Source organism: Fistularia commersonii, chromosome 28 (genome assembly GCF_037954325.1).
Source record: "Fistularia commersonii isolate RoL2024-O1a breed Wild chromosome 28, RoL_Fcom_v1.0, whole genome shotgun sequence".
NCBI lineage: Eukaryota > Metazoa > Chordata > Actinopteri > Syngnathiformes > Fistulariidae > Fistularia > Fistularia commersonii.
In genome coordinates this window covers 131,933-149,774 of record NC_141311.1, presented here as the reverse complement: position 1 = coordinate 149,774, position 17,842 = coordinate 131,933, and the positions used below count along the sequence as shown (strand labels likewise).

The 17,842-nt window shown below is 51.3% G+C and overlaps 2 protein-coding genes across 4 annotated transcripts; both read left to right on the top strand.

Moving 5' to 3' along the window:
- Positions 1–124: 124 nt before the first annotated feature.
- LOC147217028 (relaxin-3-like) lies at positions 125–6,104 on the top strand. 3 transcript variants are annotated; one of them, XM_086175657.1, is made up of 3 exons: positions 125–2,972; positions 4,888–5,243; positions 5,340–6,104. In XM_086175657.1, exons 2-3 carry the CDS (start codon positions 4,916–4,918, stop codon positions 5,621–5,623), a joined length of 612 nt encoding a protein of 203 aa, XP_086031783.1. In that variant the 5' UTR covers positions 125–2,972; positions 4,888–4,915; the 3' UTR covers positions 5,624–6,104. The 3 variants fall into 3 exon arrangements, with proteins under 3 accessions (XP_086031783.1, XP_086031781.1, XP_086031782.1); XM_086175655.1 differs by having other exon boundaries at positions 5,337–6,104; XM_086175656.1 differs by lacking the exon at positions 125–2,972 and having other exon boundaries at positions 4,777–5,243; positions 5,337–6,104.
- A 3,884-nt stretch (positions 6,105–9,988) lies between these two features.
- il12rb2l (interleukin 12 receptor, beta 2a, like) lies at positions 9,989–16,918 on the top strand. Its single transcript, XM_086176492.1, has 15 exons — positions 9,989–10,245; positions 10,341–10,414; positions 11,117–11,258; positions 11,340–11,491; positions 11,570–11,712; positions 11,908–12,052; positions 12,129–12,205; positions 14,003–14,240; positions 14,398–14,586; positions 14,877–14,981; positions 15,086–15,220; positions 15,338–15,511; positions 15,595–15,661; positions 15,859–15,961; positions 16,097–16,918. The coding sequence occupies exons 2-15, from the start codon at positions 10,342–10,344 to the stop codon at positions 16,397–16,399; spliced, it is 2,046 nt and encodes a 681-aa protein (XP_086032618.1). The 5' UTR covers positions 9,989–10,245; position 10,341; the 3' UTR covers positions 16,400–16,918.
- The last annotated feature ends 924 nt before the right edge of the window (positions 16,919–17,842 follow it).

Sequence of the window (17,842 nt, the reverse complement as noted above, 5' to 3'; positions counted from 1 at the left end):
TCCGATTGGCTGAACGCTGACAAATTGTCTTAAAGAGACAGGACCGCGCCCCATTCCAGAAGAGCGCAGCTAGCGTCTGCCTGCAGCTAGCTCTCTATCCGCTAGCGCCTGCCCGCAGCTAGCTCTCTATCCGCTAGCGCCTGCCTGCAGCTAGCACTATATCTGACCGCAGCTGGCATCTGACCACAGCTGGCACCTTACTGCAGTTAGCACTATATCTGACCACGGCTAGCATTTGTCTGCAGCTAGGACTATATCTGACAGCAGCTTGCATCTCACTGCAGCTAGCACTATATCTGACAACAGCTAGCATGACATCTGACTGCAGCTAGCACTACATCAGACCACATGCTTCGTTGCATGCATAGACAATGAGGACAAGGAGGAGCACAGAGGTCTGATTGCAAGTTTTCTTGAGTGGAGCAACCAAAATTCCAAGACCGAGGAGGTGGTTTTGGAGATCAGGAAGAATCGGACATGTACCAATCACCCTCTAGGGTAAAGAGGTGAAGATAGTGGACTCCTACAAGTACCTTGGGTCCACATGAACAATAAACTGGATTGGACACATGACACGGATGCTCTCTACAGGAAGGGTCAGAGCAGGATGTTCTTCTTGAGGAGACTGAGGCCCTTTGGTGTCTGTAGCGGGCCCTTCAACACATTCTACCTTCTACCTTCTTGGCTATAGTGTGCCGGTGGGACGGCGCCGGGACCCCTGAGGTCCGCTGGCTCAATAAGCGAGTGAGGAAAGCCTGCTCGGTGGCGGGACTGAACCTGGACCGGCTCAACGGGCGGCAGCGGGGAGGGTGAAGGACAAACCGGGAGCTATCCTGGACCATCCCTGCACCACCAGCTGCGGCCCATGTGCGGCTCCTTCGGCCGACGGTTCAACCCGACGCTTGAGACGCTCCCTTGTGTCCACGGACATCAGACTGGAGAACACACACCGGCCTGAGCTGCAGCTGTCCTGCTACCACAACCTCACCCGTTCACTAGCTACTATCAGACTGGAGAACACACACAACTCTGACTGGCCTGAGCTGCAGCTGTGCTGCTACCACAACCTCACCCGTTCACCACATCACCCATTCACTACCTTGCCCATTCCCCAACCCCCCAATTAATTCCTCACCCATTCACTAGCTCCATTCGCTACCTTTCAGTGGGGCGGCGTGGCCCAGGAGGTGGGGCAGTCGTCTCAACACACTGGAGCCCTCAGCGCTCCACCGGCAGCCCACTGCTCATGGTTCATCCTTGATGGCCTCATTGCAGGGAACCAATTTTCTCCATGGGGATTAATGAAGAATAAATTATTTTATTATTATTATTATTGCCTCACTCCATTCATTACCTCACCCGCTCACTGCCTCACCCATTCATTCATGTGTCATGGACTAAGACCGTTGTTTCATCCTTGTTGGTCTCACTCCACCCGCATCCTGTTTGTTTTTCCCATTGTTATTGTCACTCTCTGTTTCTGTTCTTATCCTTGTTGTTGTCATCTTGTCTATTCTCACCCTTGCTGTTTTTTTCATTCTGTTGTCTATTCTTATCCTAGTTGTTGTTCACTCTGCTGTCTATTTATTTGTGGATGACTTTTGCTGTCTTTTAATTGTCTCTCTATTTATATTTATTGATAGAGTCACTGTTGTGCTTTCGTAACAATAGAATTTCCCCTATGCGGATCACTAAAGTATATCTCATCTCGTCTTATCGGACTGCAGCTAGCACGGCTTGTGCAGCTTCAAGATTAAATACATCCTCAGTCCCTGGCGAAGGGTCGTTGCCCACCACAGCTTTAGGACAATTATTTGCCGAGTATGATCTGAGCTGATGGTTAATTGGAAATAAATCAAGTCAGTTCCAGAGAATTCTTTTGTATAACAGATAAAGGAGCACTGCTGCATGACTGAGGGAACACCTGTAACAGTCCTACTTAGGATGACTGAAAAGAGGTTGCCTGATCTGACTGTCACTTGTGCTTAAGAACTGTCACAAGTACCAGATCATCTGTCATCATCTGTGTGTGCGTGTGTGTGCGTGCCTGTCCTGACGCAGTGCAGCCATGAACACTCATGGTGACCCCTGGGATGCAGCTGTAGGGTGGTACCGTCAGTGGTGTGCCGCTAGGGCCTGCAAGGCCTTCTCTGCTGGCCTAAAAAAATATCTGACTCACAAACGTTAATTATATTTTGTCCATGAATACTTACATAATAATTACAAATGGTCTGTTCACTTCCTTTCATAGCTTTTAAGAATAAGAATAAGAATAAGAACAACTTTATTAATCCCGAAGGAAATTGCAGGAAACTCCTGGTTGTGCCCCTTCCAGACATGCATTTTCATTTTAAAGCATTCAACCGATCACATTTCAGTCATCATCTGTTGACAAGCAGGGTCAAAGTCAAAGAAATCTGCCTCGGGAGGGCAGAAGCAGTACAATCAGTTCTGCAAGCCCTTTACAGAAAAAATAAGTGTTGATGACGCTGTTGCTTCAACCAATCAGATTTTGAGTTGGCGACGTCAAAGCCCTCGAGCAGGCTACAGCAACGTCAGCGTATTCACACCCTCTGATTGCATAGTCACAGATTGGGCAAGTGTATTAGCGAGAAGCATACTTGCGAGCTGCAAACAGGAATATAGTTGTGTTTGTTTAATATTGGTATTGTCAACCCACAATGGCTGCAGGAGGAGAAGAAACAGATTTAGTTACTAATATATTGTTAAAGCGATCTTCTTGAAGTAAAGCTGGACATGGTAAAGAAATGTCGGGCAACTCCTAAGCTAGCGAACCTGTCACAACCAGAGAAAGGATTTGTCCGACGTTTTCAAGCCACGAACTACGACCGGTAGCCCTGGCTCCCAGGCTCCGAGGTGCACTGCAAATCGTATTGCCGGGAGCGCTTGGAGACGAAGCGCACGGATAAGAAAGAAGGATGGATTTTGTCTACAAATGATCTAAATTTTTGGTGAGTAAAATGCTGCTATATTCCTAAATAATACTGTAAGATTATAAGGTTATTATTGGTGCATTTTATGTGTCGCAGCTGTTTGATATAAAGGCATTTATTGTGGCTATTGTCTGTTTTTGTGGCTCCCGCCACGGGATCGGACTTTGTTGTCCCGGTGTGTTCAGATTTCATTCAGGAAAAACGTCATAATGGTCAGGAACTAATCAAGCAAGAATGGTTTATTCAATCTCAGGAAATACTCTTACGAGATATCCCGGGCCAGAATGAATGTCACCCCGAAAGGATTGTTCACCGCCTCTGCACATCCGCTGAGACGCGTCCAGCGGATGTGCAGGCAAGGAGGTTCTGGCCTCGGGCTGAGGAGGCGCCGTCATTTTATACCATTTACTCACCGTTTACTTCCTAATAAGGACTTGTTTTACACACTCTTGGAATTTGGGCACTTGGGGTGCACAATTGATCACTTGCGGGGGATGTCAGTGGGATGCACCCCTCTTTATACTGCATTTCTGCATAATAAGATGTTTTTTATACTGAAGGCCTGGGTGTAAAATGCAAGGCCCCCCACTGGGTACGGTGGTGACAGGAAGACCCCCTGATCTGGAAGTCTCCATCCACGGGTCGATGAGCTCCCCACAGGACAGGCACGCTGTGTCCGCTCTGTTTGGACGACTCAGCCCAAGACATGAGGGATCTATGGTTCTGGAGAGAAGAACCCCCGCAGAGGAGGAGAGAAGGCTCCATGTATCTGCCCGAGGAGATTTGTCCTCGCGAGGCCTCTGCAAGGTTTCTTCTGATGGCGCTCCAATCTAATGAACGTGAAACAATCTGAAAGTGGACTTGACATGTTTGACTCCCGAGTGCATCGCAAATGCTTCTTCCAGCGCGTTTGCGCGTTCTGATGTTCCTCTAGCTGTCAGTCGTCTGCGTGTCGGTCCTCACGGATAGTAGTTCACAAACCGCGCCGAGTCCAAAACATTTGCCAGCCTGCTCCCGCCGGCTGTCACAGGTCACTCTGGTGACTCTGGAAAGCCTTCTGAAATGTCATTTTGTTTTCCTGCTTTTTTTTTAAACATTAATTACACATTCACCATCCCCATTGTAATGTCCCAAATGAGTGACCTTTGGCTATACGGATACACACAGATAAATGCGTTTTACTTTTTGTCTCCCTCACAATAAGACCCCCGTGTTATCTGGCTTTGAAAATGTCACCGGTCCTGTTTCAGTGCGCACTGGTCACCCTTTGGCAAAGAGATGAGAAAATAAGCCATTTATCCGAGAGGAAAGTGACAGCCATGGAGGGGCTGCGGGGCCCGGTGTGGATTGGGGGGGTCAAACCTTGACGTGAATAACTACCACCGATTAACTAGCGTGGGGCCGACGCACCGTCACATTCTCGGGTTCGGACGGATTCGTTGTGAAAACGTAGTTCTCCGGGTTTGTGTCGCCCCGACCCTAACCTCTTTACTCCACCTCCTGCAGAGGAGGCCTCTCCATCCGTCAAAAAGATTTCCACCCTCCGACCTCAACACCCATTCCGAGCGGTCTTGACGTTCGCTGTCCGCTGTCGTGCCCGACAGCCGTGCATCTTGGTTCGTTGGACATGCTGAGGTTCCACCGGAAGCGGAGGCGTCCCCCACGTCCAGGTCACATTGGAAACACAAATGATCAGTGTTTGCACCGTAATCGTGGGGTTTACGCTTTTAGACTTTGACGATATGGACAGACTCGGTCCGGCTCACGATTCAGAACTGTGACGGTGTTCGTGCGTCAGATAGAAGTGGGAAATGAGCGGTGACTCATTGTCAAATATCATCGGACGGTGGAAGCACCTGGCATATTTGTTAATTGCCCCCTTTGGTCAGCTTTTTATTGTTCCTAAAGGTCTCCGACCGTATCTCTCTGGCAGATCTTCCACGCTCTCAGAGAAGTTCTCCATGCGCAGTGTGCAGGGCTCCGGAGCCCTTTATAAACCACACCTGGGTCACCTACAGAGTCAGAGCTCTCGAAGCAGGAGAGAGGACGCCGAGGCACTCGAGACAAGGACCAGCAAAGAAGGGACCGTTGCAAACTTGTCTCTCCGTCGCTTTCTTCTGGCTGCGATGTGGAAATCTGCGTTCCTGGCTCTGTGTCTGCTGGCCGCCGCCGCCGCTCAGCCCATGGACGACCCGGCATACGGTGTCAAGCTCTGTGGCCGCGAGTTCATCCGCGCAGTCATCTTCACTTGCGGAGGCTCACGATGGAGGCGCTCTGTCAGGAGTGCAGGTGAGACACAGTATGTGTGTGTGTGTGTGTGTGTGTGTGTTTGATCAAGTTGTTACCATTCTGCCATGTGCGTCACTGTCCATGTCCACGTAGCAGATGTTTCAGAGGAGCTGTTAAGCTTCCCTCAGGAGGAGTCCATGGAGGGCTGGAATCGGCCCTCCGTGGGGAAGAGCCTCCTTCAGAGGAGCAGCGACCTGGGACTCTCCTCCGCCGAGAGCCAGGACGCCGTCTTCAGCAGGCCTGGCCGCTCCTTCATCACCGAGGAGATACTGGAAGCGCTGCGCAAGGCGGACCGCAAGGGGCGCGACGTGGTGGTGGGGCTGTCCAACGCCTGCTGCAAGTGGGGCTGCAGCAAGAGCGAGATCAGCTCCCTCTGCTGAGAACGCTCAGCCACAGATAGATGTGGTATAAACACACACCGAATTGCCTCCCGCTGGTTTGGATCCTCTGGTCTTTCCCGTCTTACTTTCAGGAAACTGGAGCAACAACTGTTTCAGACTGAAGTCATTTTTTTTTTCAAGAAGAAAGCCATTAAGTGTAAAGAAAGGGCTGACAGCTGCTCCCAACATCACACACACACACACACACACGCACACACACACACACACACACACACACACACACACACACACACACACACACACACACACACACACACACACACACACACACACACACACACACACACTCTCACACATCTGCTTTGTTACCGGACACATCAAGTCTTCTGGGTTTCTCCCTCACATCCTCTATAACACATCCAATAAAGACTTTTCCTCACCAGCTGGATGGTCCACGTGTGTGCTTGAACATCTGCTGGATGAAACAGAAGCCGCTCCAGAGCCACTGCTCAGACCTCCATTGGTCACCACACAGAAGTCAGACTCCCAATCGCAATCACAATTACTCGACTCTGGTTTAATCCCCGACGGGAAAGTGCACAGCGCATGAACATGTTTGTGGTTAAAAAGTTAAAATCTCTTTTTTGTCATTGCACAGTCGCACATACTCGTGCAAAGTTCTTTCACACATCGGTGCAAGGAAGGGCATAAAAAAAAAGAGAGCAAAGTCAAGCGGAGGTTAATAAGTTGCTCGCAAAGTAAAACAGTCAAATCGAAAAAGAATAAACCACAAACGAACGCCGAGCACATACTGCCAAATAAGGCAGTATGTGTTAACCGTAGCTGTGGCAACTGATAGCGGCGCCGTGTGTGTCGGCGGCCGGAAACTGTCGCGTGCGACCACAGGAGAGCCGTCGGGACCCGAGGGGCGTCGGGGCGGGCGGACCCGGCCTTCAAACCCTGCCTTTGATAAACTAAGGAAGGCATGATTAAACTGCTAGAATCTGTGTGTGGGCCTGCAGATAACCTGCACACACTCTTCCTTCCCCTTTATCTCACACACTGTGGTTTGGGGCGCAGCAGTGTTTGGGGGCGACCTCTGGCTCGCTCTTCAGGCGACCCCTCGGCAGTGTCGTGCCGTCAGTAGAGGCCTCACCTGGCATCATGGAAAGAAAAAAAAGTAAAATGAAAAAATAATTTGAATGGTTCTATTTATTCTGTGATTTGTACTATAAAGTTATTTTCCACCTAACTTCACCATTTTTAGTGTTTTTTTTTTCAAAATCACTGAAAAAAAATCACATTTAGCATATAAATATGAGGAAGAGCCGTGCGGTGACGCGGCAGCCAGCGGAGCCGCTATGGATTGCCCAATAACTGCGCTGCCATGCTATGCTATGCTGCTGAGACCGCATTGCTGTCTCTGTGGATGTCACCATTAAAATTTTCAAAGACTTCAAGCTCTAATACATGAACTAAATTTCCACACTTTAGCTGATGTGTAAAATAACAACTGTAACGTGTTTCTCGTGCCGAGCGATCGTAAAGCAGCAGCGAAGACACACTAAGTGAGGCACGCAGTGACGGTGCCTCATGCTAGGGGGCGCCGCTGATCCCAGGGAGCCTTTTTACTACTCAGCTAAAGAATAATAGAATTTGCAATAGCAAGCTACTGTAAACAGTTAGCAAGTCAAGTGCAGCCATCCAGTCGTTTTTTCCTCTTGCTTGGCTTTATTTCCAAAATTGGACTTTCAGTCGAAGCAGGAGATAATAAGTAATGGAAGACCGACGCCGGCGCTTACGAATTTGCTTCAGACTAGGAGACGGAAGGCTCTGTCTTTTCAAACGAAAAGGCTGCTGTGTGGATGTCCAGTAAGAAAGCACCTTTTCTGCTTTTCCTGCATTCTTTTCTCAACTTCGGACAATGTCTGGAGTCAAATGGGATATTGTGACCTGAAGAATCTGCAAAGAAGCCAATCAAACATGAGCGGTCGGCCGCTCACATTCAAAGTCAAATCGCACTAAAAATGAACAGCAAAGACTCAACATCAGCATCCACAATGCTAAGCTAAAGGAAAACCGCTCAGCGCCGCATGGACTTCATTTATAAGTAAAGGTAAGAGATAATAACATTTTTTTTTTAATGTGCTTTTTTTCTATGCTACAGTTTGTATATGTAAAGAATGCTGACATGATATTTTAAACAAAACACGTTAACTGCTGCCAATAAAATGGAGCATAAGCTACTCCGTGGGGTGCATATGTTTGTAAATCTGACTGATGACGTCATGCCATGACCTCACCGCACCTCACCGCGCCTCACCGCCCCTCGGGGTCCCTCGGGTCTTGGTGACAGTACGGCGAGCCGGCGGTAATAAGATAAGATAAGATAAGAACAACTTTATTCATCCCGAAGGAAATTGTTGTGCCAGAGTTTCAAGTAAAAACATAACAATAATAGATAATAGTAGGAAGGAGGGAGAATAAGAAATACAATAAAATATAAATGGTCAAGGTTAAGGCTATCAAGTGTTCTTAGGTCTTAAGTACACAAATTTGAAGATTCCCCGCGGCTGAGGGAAGAGGAATTAAAAAGTCTGATAGCCTCAGGTAGGAAAGACCTCCTGTGGCGTTCAGTGGAGCTCCTCGGTGGTATCAGTCTACGACTGAAGGAGCTCTGACAGGACGTCAGTGTGGCCTGCAGGGGGTGATGGATGTTGTCCATGATGTTGAGGAGCTTCTCTGACACCTGCACCACAGACTCCAGCTCCACTCCCAGGACAGATCCAGCTCTCCTGATGAGCTTGCTGAGTCTGTTGGTGTCAGCTGTCTTGATCCTGCTGCCCAGCACACAACAGGGTAGAAGATGACGCTGGACACCAGCGAGTGGTAAAACATCTGCAGCATGGTCCTGCAGACGTTGGAAGATCTGAGCCTCCTGAGGAAGAACAGGCGGCTCTGACCCTTCTTGAAGATGGCGTTGGTGTTCAAGGTCCAGTTAATTGTCCAAGTGGACACCCAGGTTTGGACTTGTGTGATGTCCACAGGGGACAGTCCTGTCTCCCTTCCTGTTCACGCTCTACACCTCAGACTTCAGGTTCTCCTCGCAGTCCTGCCACCTGCAGAAATTCTCAGATGACTCTGCCATCGTGGGCTGCATCAACGGAGGCCAGGAGGAGGAGTACAGGAGCGTGGTGGACAGGTTTGTGGAGTGGTGTGGACTGAACCACCTCCAGCTCAATGTCACAAAGACAAAGGAGCTGGTGGTGGATTTCAGGAAACAGAGGACCCATCCGACCCCAGTCACCATCAGGGGTACAGAGGTGGACATTGTGGACAGTTATAAGTACCTGGGTGTCCACTTGGACAATAAACTGGACTGGACTATCAACACCAACGCCAGCTTCAAGAAGGGTCAGAGCCGCCTGTTCTTCCTCAGGAGGCTCAGATCTTTCAACGTCTGCAGGACCATGCTGCAGATGTTCTACCACTCGGTGGTGTCCAGCGTCATCTTCTACGCTGTTGTGTGCTGGGGCAGCAGGCTCAAGACAGCTGATGCGAACAGACTCAACAAGCTCATCAGGAGAGCTGGGTCTGTCCCTGGCGTGGAGCTGGAGTCTGTGGTGCAGGTGTCAGAGAGGAGGATGCTGAAGAAGCTCCTCAGCATCATGGACAACGTCCATCACCCCCCGCATGCCACACTGACGTCCTGTCAGAGCTCTTTCAGCCGTAGACTGATACCACCGAGGAGCTCCACTGAACGCCACAGGAGGTCTTTCCTCCCCGAGGCGATCAGACTTTTTAATTCCTCTCCATTCAGCCGCCGGCAACCATAACAACCTATCTTTAACTTAAAAACAAACAAAAATGTGCAACATCTCATTTCTGTGCAATATTCAGAAACTGTGCATTATTTCATCTCATAACAGCTACACTGTGCAATATTTCATCTCATCTCATAACTGCTACATTATAATGTTAAGACACTTATAGGTTTATCACTGCTAACTAAGACACTTTATAGTTTCACTGAAACACTTTATAGTTTATAGTTTATTTTTATTTCTAATTCTGCCTTTCTTTTATTATTTATTACTGTTTTATATTCTGTAACTCTGGCACTGCAATTTCCTTCGGGATTAATAAAGTTGTTCTTATTCTTATTCTTATTCTTATGTCCTCCAGGCTGAGACAGCGTTTGGAGGAGGCGCTGCAGCCGCTGCGGTCACGTGACACGTTTTCTGAAGCTCAGCGGAGCCTTTTGGCGCCTTCCACCAAATGGTTTGGTCCGCGCGTGCCCTCGCATGTGATTGGCTCCACGGTGCGCCAATCCGGACAGGCCCCGCCCCTTCCGGCGCTCCGCAAACGGCTGCGGATCCGGTTCGGCCCGGCGGAGTCGTTTCTTTGAGTCGACTCGTTCCCGAACGGCAGCCGGGCGTCCCGCCGCGTCCCGCCGCGTCCCGCATAGCTCTGCGGGACCTGTGGCGTCATCGGCCTCGGTCCAGGAAGGGGAAGGGGGAGGGGGAGCTCCTCCCCGGCAGAACGGAGCCGGAGACTCCCCGCTGTCCGCGGTGTTCGGCTGGTCCTCCTCCGTGCGGGGATCTGCGGGAACCACTGCCGCCGCTCGAGTATCTGCGGAGGACGGAGAGGAGGAGGCCCAGGTAGGAGAAGGAGGAGGAGATGGAGGAGCAGCGGACCAACGCTGACGAGCTGACTTTTGCGTGTGTGTGTGTGTTTTCCCGTGCGTGTCTTCCAGGATGGCCGCTCCACAGAAAGGGCGGCTTGTGTCCGTCCTGCCGCTGCTCTGGGCGGCTTCTTCTGCTGCTGCAGGTACACCTGCTTCCACTACTGCCACAAATACCAATATTAAACCAAATACTAATATTAACGCTTATACCAATAGTAATACTACTCCTACTTCTATTACTTCTTCTACTACCACTACGGCATCAGTTTATGTCCAAGAGGACGGACAGCGTGCCTGGGAGATGTTTGGTGGAAGGGTGGAACGCTGGTGTCTTCGCACGTCTGTCAGCTGACATGTGCTTTACAGTAAAGGGGAAGCGTGGAGGATTCAATAACGTGTCCTCCAAACCTCGCTAGACTGCAGCTTCACTTCCTGCTCACGCGTCTCAGCCTGGCCCACGACCGCCGTCGCACCTTGGTCTTCTCTGCAGCGATGTTCAAAGGCTTCCGAGAAACCTCTGCAGTTTCTGAGAAGTTCCTGTGAAGGCGCTCGATGTGGGTAAAGAAGAACAACGGGTCGCCCGAAGCTCCAAAAGAGCCCCGCTGGTGAAGGCCACGCATTCCAGCGTCCTCCTCCGTCTGCTTCTTCATCCGCTGCACCGGTCGCAGCTGGGGTCATCACAAGCTTCTCTGGAATTACCATGGGCTTGAGAAGCTTTGGCTCAGGGGTGGTGGACGAGATGGATGGCTGGGTGGATGGATATGGATGGGGAATGAATGTAAAATGGATGCGGCGGTAAACCTCCTGACTTTTACCATAGTGGGCCTTTTTGTGATCTCCTGCAGGTCTTCTAGCTCCTGCTCCCACTTGCCACATCCCCTGTGCTGCCGGCAGCTACCAGAGGTCCATCCAGTGCTCGTGGGCCGAGTGGCAGGACGCTCCCGGCCCCAGGAACTACAGCCTCCACTGGGCGAAGGCAGACGGCGGGTAAATACAGCGAGATAGCCGCGAGAAGAAGCCTCGGGTGGGCCTTCACGCTTCGGTCTCCCCCCCCCCCCCCCCGAGCAGAGAGGACCAGGTGTGGACGGGGCCCAGTCTGCACGGGTCCATCCCCCGCCCGAGCTTCTCCAGCCACAGCGAGCTCCGCGTTTGGGTGCAGGTCCGCGGCCCCAACTTGACGGCCCGGTCCAATGAGATCAGCTTCAACACCGGGGACATCAGTGAGTCCTCCGGCCGGCGCCTGACGGGTGGGTCAGGTGCTCACGGCTTCACTTTTGCCTTCTTCTCTCTGACTCCAGCAAAGCCCATGCCTCCCACCCTGTTCTGGAGCAGCCAGGAACCTCTGGATATATCCTGGACGCCCGCTTGCGACGGGAATCACTTATCCATGGGAAATTGTGAAGTTCGATATCGGCGGGAGACGGACAGCGTCTGGGTGACGGTACGGATTGGTCGTCTTCTCCCGACCGCTGTCCGCGTGCTCAAAAGCCCCGCGTGAAAATCCTGGCGGGATCCCGGTGGGCCGGTGGTCACGGATGGTGGCACCGGCGCCGCCGGAATCACGACCGTCTCCGAAGACGCGAATACGTGTCCCGAAGTATCCATGGAAGGCCCCGATGTTCTCCTCTCCTCCCAGGTGGAGACCGGCATCAGTGTCAGGTATGAGCTGGAAGAAGGCGTGCAGCCCTGGACCGTCTACGAGTGTCAGGTTCGCTGCATAAACAGGCCCGGGTTCCATAGCGACTGGAGCGACACCCTCAGGCTCCGGACCCCAGAGACCAGTGAGTGTCTCCGGGCTGAGGAATGCGAGCGGCCGTAGAACTTTGAATCTCAGCCTCCTCGTCCTCCTCCGTTTAGGTCCTGCCGGTGAGCTGGACGTCTGGAGGGACTGCGGGATTTCCCCCGACACGTATGACTGTGTGGTGATCTGGAAGGTAGGATGAGTCACGGTGAGCTGTCCTTCTCACGCTGGACTCTGGAGGCAGAACACACTCACTTTCACTTTCATGCTGTCACCATGGAGAAGGAGTGTGTGTGTGTGTGTGTGTGTGTGTGTGTGTGTGTGTGTGTGTGTGTGTGTGTGTGTGTGTGTGTGTGTGTTTGGTGTGCAAGGAGAAGAATTACTTGGCTCTTACTCGGCGCGATCCTTTTGCTCTTCTCACTTTTTTTCTGTCCTACATGGAAAACACGTTAGTTTTCTATCCTTCCACTTGATGGGCTCGCTGGGGAACAAGCCTGTAGATCAGGGGTGTCAAACATACGGCCCGCGGGCCGAAACTGACCCGCAAAGGGGCTCAACCAGGTCCGCAGGATAATTTTGAAAGTGAAAAAATGCATAAAAGACAAGGATTTTTTTTTTTTAATTAAATGCTATTCAAGAATTTTCCGCTAGGGGGCGCATTATTTTGCTCAGCGTAGACGACAATCCGCATCACTGAGACGGACCAATCAGCAGACGTTATCAATGCACCACCTGCAGCTTTTTATGACGTTTTTTTCTACCCTGTTCTCCACCTCCCTGCTACGCCCTCATTAGCCAAAATGTCACAACGGAAAATATGACAGCTTGTAAAGAAACTGAGAAGAGATAAGATCAACGAATCACTGGCAGGTCTGAGGAAACAGCGTCCACTTTCGCCTATAGATGAGAAATCAGTGCAGCAGCGGTAAAAGCCAGCTAGCTAATTGCTAGCGAAAATATGCAATTTAGTGTTAGTCACCAGCTTCACTACAAACGTGTTCATGCAACTCCATACATTTTCAGTATGTATTGCATGTGTATGCATGTTTCATGGATGAAGTTTACACATTTACAGGTAAATACTTTCTTCCTTACACATTTAATAGCACTCTTTTTAGTTTGTAAGGTGTAGGCAGGGATTCAATTTAGATTTTATATGCACATGTGTAAATGGTTAAAAAATCCCTTTCTTTATAAGTCTCATTTAATCTTAAAGTGCATTACTATATTTTTCAATACCAATTACTTGTTAAAGTTTTGTGCCTTTGTATGATCAGTGGGATCGCAGGATCACATGTTTGCAATGCAATGTAAATTTTTAAAATGTAAATTTTACTTTTGTCGAAGGAAATATGAGGTGTTTCATGAAATGTTTTGTAAAGGGATTGTTAATGAAATTCCAAGATTTTCCTCATGTTCTTGTACTTCTTTACACCAAAACAGAGGAAAGACATGAAATTTTGGTTATTTATTGCTGAGTATGCCATTATTTTAACGGTCCGGCCCACTTAACATCTACCTTGGCCGTATGTGGCCGCCATGGGAAATGAGTTTGACACCCCTGCTGTAGATCCTCCTGTTGCTTGATGGAGACTTAGGAACATGCATGGATCAGTGAGGAGTCACCTTTAACAATCAAACGTGATCTGAGATCAGCGGGAAAGGACTGAGGAGCTCCTCAGTAATGATTTGAAATCCTCTGGAAGTTACAGGAGAGCATTGTGAAGGAGGTCAGGGAACCTTTGTACGCAAATAACCCTGAAGGAAACCTCTCTGACCCTCCTGGATTGAAGGACCCGAATCTCCCAGGTCGTGAGTTTTCAACGCTCTCCCCGCCGTCCCTGTTGGGTCTCGGGGTCACGGTGCGCCCTCTCGCCCGGCCAGGGTCTCCGCTGAACCTGGGAAAATGGAAGTTCTAGCGTGAGGAATCTTGCGTCTGGTAGGAAGTCAGTTTCCTGAGCCCAGGCTGTCTTCTCCTTCTCCCTTCCAGAAGCTTCCAGCCTCCCAGGCCCACGGTCTCATCCTGGGGTATCAAATTCATCTGTCTTACAACAACGGCTCGGACGTGTTGGTGAACGTATCCGTCGCCGAGCCCGGCGGCCGCTTGGTGTGTGTAGAGACGCAGTGCTACCTCAACTCCTCCCTGACGGACGTCTCCTCGGCCAGCGTAGCCGCCTACAACTCTCGGGGCACCACCGCACCTTCACACCTGCCGCGCACGGTGCCAGGTACCGGCCGTCCGCCCCACATAAAAGTCACAATCGCAATCCTGACTCCGCTGAAAGCGCAGCCTTCGGTAAAAATGTGTCCCCGCCTGAAAATGGCGTGGCGGATGTTCAGAGAGGCAACACGCGTTGAATGTGATCGTGACGGGTGGCTGCACAGGGCAGGAAGTGGACGATGGCGTCCGCATCTCCATGAACATCGACAACCTGACCGTGTCCTGGAAAACGGTCCCGGACGGCGCCTCTGTCAAGGAGTACGTGGTGCAGTGCAAGGAAGCGGGGCGTCCCTTAGGACAGGGATTCCACTGGAGCAGAGCCAATAGCAGCGCGACGACAGTTGTAGTTCAAGGTCTTTATGCATTTTCTACTTTCCACAATTCAACTGAAGGAAGAATGTGGCGGGAGAAGCACCGCTGCTGCCTCTAAGGCTTCAAGGCGTGAGAAACAATTCAAAAAACCTTAAGTCAGAGACAGTTGGGCTGGCAGGTCGAAGGTGGAAAAGCAGACTTGAAACATGCCTTAAAGGAAGGTCCAATTTGTCTCCACTCCAAACCAGTGTGTGTGTGTGTGTGTGTGTGTGTGTGTGTGTGTGTGTGTGTGTGTGTGTGTGTGTGTGTGTGTGTGTGTGTCCACCTACAGGTCCATTTCACAAGTACACGCCATACCAGGTGTTCTTGTTCACAGTGTCACACCGCAATCAGAGCCGCCAGCGCTTCTCAGTTCTGAGCTATTCTGCTCATGGAAGTAAGAATGAATGTGTCACGGAGTCATGTTTCTTCACCTCCTGTACGCAGAGCGTGCTCGTGTCTTTGCCCGATCTGCAGCGGTAACCCCGGTTTCCCTTTCAGTCCCCTCCAGAGTGGAGACGCTGAAATCCTTACACGTGTCAACCACACACGTGACCCTGTTTTGGGAGGCCTTGCCGCTGTCCTCGCAGAACGGGGTGATCTTGAACTATCGGATCGGCGTGGATGGACAGAGCGGTACTGTCCCACATTACATCCGTCTTTTTTTAATTGAAAGAAAATAATAATGGAAAGGTCTTCGTATGGAAAATAATGTCGCGTATCCTTAATTCTCGCGGCCGCTCTCCTCTGCAGATGTGCACATCGTGAGTGCGTCGTCCAAGCAGAGAAACATGACATATGAGCTGCGTGGTCTCCGGCCGGGACGGCCGTACGAGGCGTGGATCGAGGCCGTGAGCGACGCCGGACCTGGAGCCAAATTTACCACAAAGTTCAAAACTCAGCAGGAGTTCAGCCACACGTCACACAGTACGCGGCGTTCGATTGACCTCAGGAAGCAGGACGCGCGTGGATCGTTCGGCCTCCCTCATCCCAGTTCTCTCCTCTCGCAGGGAACGCGCTGCTGATCGTGTTCGGGACAGGCCTTCTGTTTATAATTTGCTGCATTGTTTCTGTAAGGTGAGGTTAGCGTCCCCGAGCGCTCCGAACACCACCCGTGTCCTCGCGTTCTCAACTCTATCGATCTATCGGAAATATCCTCTTCCTTTCGCAAGAACAAGATTTCGATCGTTTTGGATTTATTATCGTCCTAGAACTAGACGCGCACGATCGACACGACTTTGTGTAAGTACAGCTGTTGTGTGTGTGTGTTTTAGAGTTTGTGTCGGAGAAAAGTGTTGCTGTCCGATGCCCCGTATTTTCTATGAGAAAGTGCCAGACCCCAAAAACAGCAAGATCTTTAAGCTTGTGAGGCTTCAGGTGAGTCTGCTGGCAGGTCAGAGGCTCAGCCAGTGCCACATGCTGACTGCCGCCTACTTTCAAGTGCTTGAACTCCAGTGAGCGCTGATGAAATGCAACAAACGTTTGTCTGCTCTGCATGTGATGCCCCCGTAGTTAAACCAGCCATCACCTTGGATGAGACATCCGGCCCCGGAGCCACAGCCCGCCATCTCGTCGGTGGAGGTGGTCAGAGTGCATCCGGCCCCGGAGACACCCTCTGACGGCCCCCTGCGAGCGGACCGCCCCGCCGAGTGCGAGCGTCCCGCGAGAACGGCGTACAGCCAAATGGTGGACTCGGAGAGGAGCAACAAGGAGCCGAACGCGGAGGATTCGTGGAGCTCGTCGGAGGAAGAACAATTCGTATCTAACTATGAAAAGCACTTCATGCCCACCCCCCAGGAGGTGCTGCAGTTTTGATTTGTGTGCACGCGCACACACAAACTCACACACACGCGTGCACTGCCGTTTTTGTATGGCAGTAGCAGCTGAGGCCAAGCAGCTGCAGGTCGTCTGCACGCGTTCGCCCAAGGAGCCGGACACACCTGCCGTCTGACTGGAAACCCTCTCGCACTTTTCCATCGGTTTGTTTCTGCCGGCTTCAGCTGAAGACACGTGTGCTTTTGCACAGCGGTTTGGAGCAGCTTTACTGCGTGTTTTCTATGTATGATGGACGGCACGGTGACAATTTAACCTCCCAGTAAGAAGGTCCCTGGTTGGATTTCCACTGGAGGCCTTTCTGCGGGGCGTCTCCCTGTCCTCCCCGTGTCTGAGCGGGAGCTGGCCGACAGAATGAGCACGGGCCGCGTGACTTCTGCAAACATTTCTTGTTCCGTTTTATATGCTTTTTATAGACAACTTTACATCAAGGATGAATGCTTGAAAACACATTTGATTTAAAGAGGACACCGAATAAAGCTGGGTCGCGGAGTTCCTCGACGAGTCGAGTCTCGGTCTTCCTCTCGACCTCCTGCCGGCCAGTTCCGACCCCACCGTCATTCGACCAATACTATCCCTAACCCTCTGAGCCTCTGGCTTCTCTGACCTTATAATAATCATTTATCCTGTATTAATCCCCTTCGGGGAAATTGGTTCTCTGCAATGAAGCCATCGTGGATGAACCATGAGCAGTAGGCTGCCTGGGAGCAGTGAGGGCTTTGGTGTGATGCTCAGCAACACTCGGACACGCTAGGAGGAGCCGGGAATCCGACCGGGAACGTTCGGTTCCGAAGAGCTCGACCTCCCGCGCCCAGCCTCCGGGCGACCAGCCCAGACCAGCTCGCGCTCCGACCCGTCCTCGTCACTCCCTACGAGAACCGAAACCTCCTCGTCTCTGCTTCTCGTCTTCTCCCGAACGCCTGCGTCTCCGAACCAGACGGCATCGCGGGTCTCACCGCTGTCCAGTACTCTGACAAGTAACAGATATCCCCCTCGGTTACGTTCCGACGCCGGTGACCGCGTACGATTCCACGCGGGTGAAGATTTTGGGGCGTTGTGGCGCGGGAGGTCGAGCGATTGTCTTTGGAAGCCAACATCCCCCACACTGAAGCCCGCGCCGCTCCCCTGGCAGCCTACTGCCCACGGTTCATCCAGGATGGCTTCGTTGCAGCCAACCAATGTCTCCACGAGGGATTACTAGAGGGTCGATAATTGCTACGTAGGTCCCGACTGCGGCCACAGATAGGCGTTCTTGTGCTCCAGACAAAGGGGAAGCGCCGACACGCAGTCGCTCCAGAAGGGGCGACGTGGGAGTCGTCGGCGGAGCCCCGTTCGGCGATGGCTCCGGGGCTCACAGTGAAACCGGCGGTGCTGCAAACCCGAAGTGACTTGCGCAACCTTGTTCCACGCGTGGTTTCATTGGTA

Excerpts from the sequence above, each read along its gene's own strand:
- LOC147217028 (XM_086175655.1), top strand. The coding sequence starts at position 4,916 with ATGCGCAGTGTGCAGGGCTCCGGAGCCCTTTATAAACCACACCTGGGT. Across the intron at positions 5,244-5,336 it reads GCGCTCTGTCAGGAGTGCAG|CAGATGTTTCAGAGGAGCTG; the intron begins GTGAGACACAGT and ends ATGTCCACGTAG.
- il12rb2l (XM_086176492.1), top strand. The coding sequence starts at position 10,342 with ATGGCCGCTCCACAGAAAGGGCGGCTTGTGTCCGTCCTGCCGCTGCTC. Across the intron at positions 15,221-15,337 it reads CGGCGTGGATGGACAGAGCG|ATGTGCACATCGTGAGTGCG; the intron begins GTACTGTCCCAC and ends TCTCCTCTGCAG. Across the intron at positions 15,512-15,594 it reads GTTCAGCCACACGTCACACA|GGAACGCGCTGCTGATCGTG; the intron begins GTACGCGGCGTT and ends CTCCTCTCGCAG.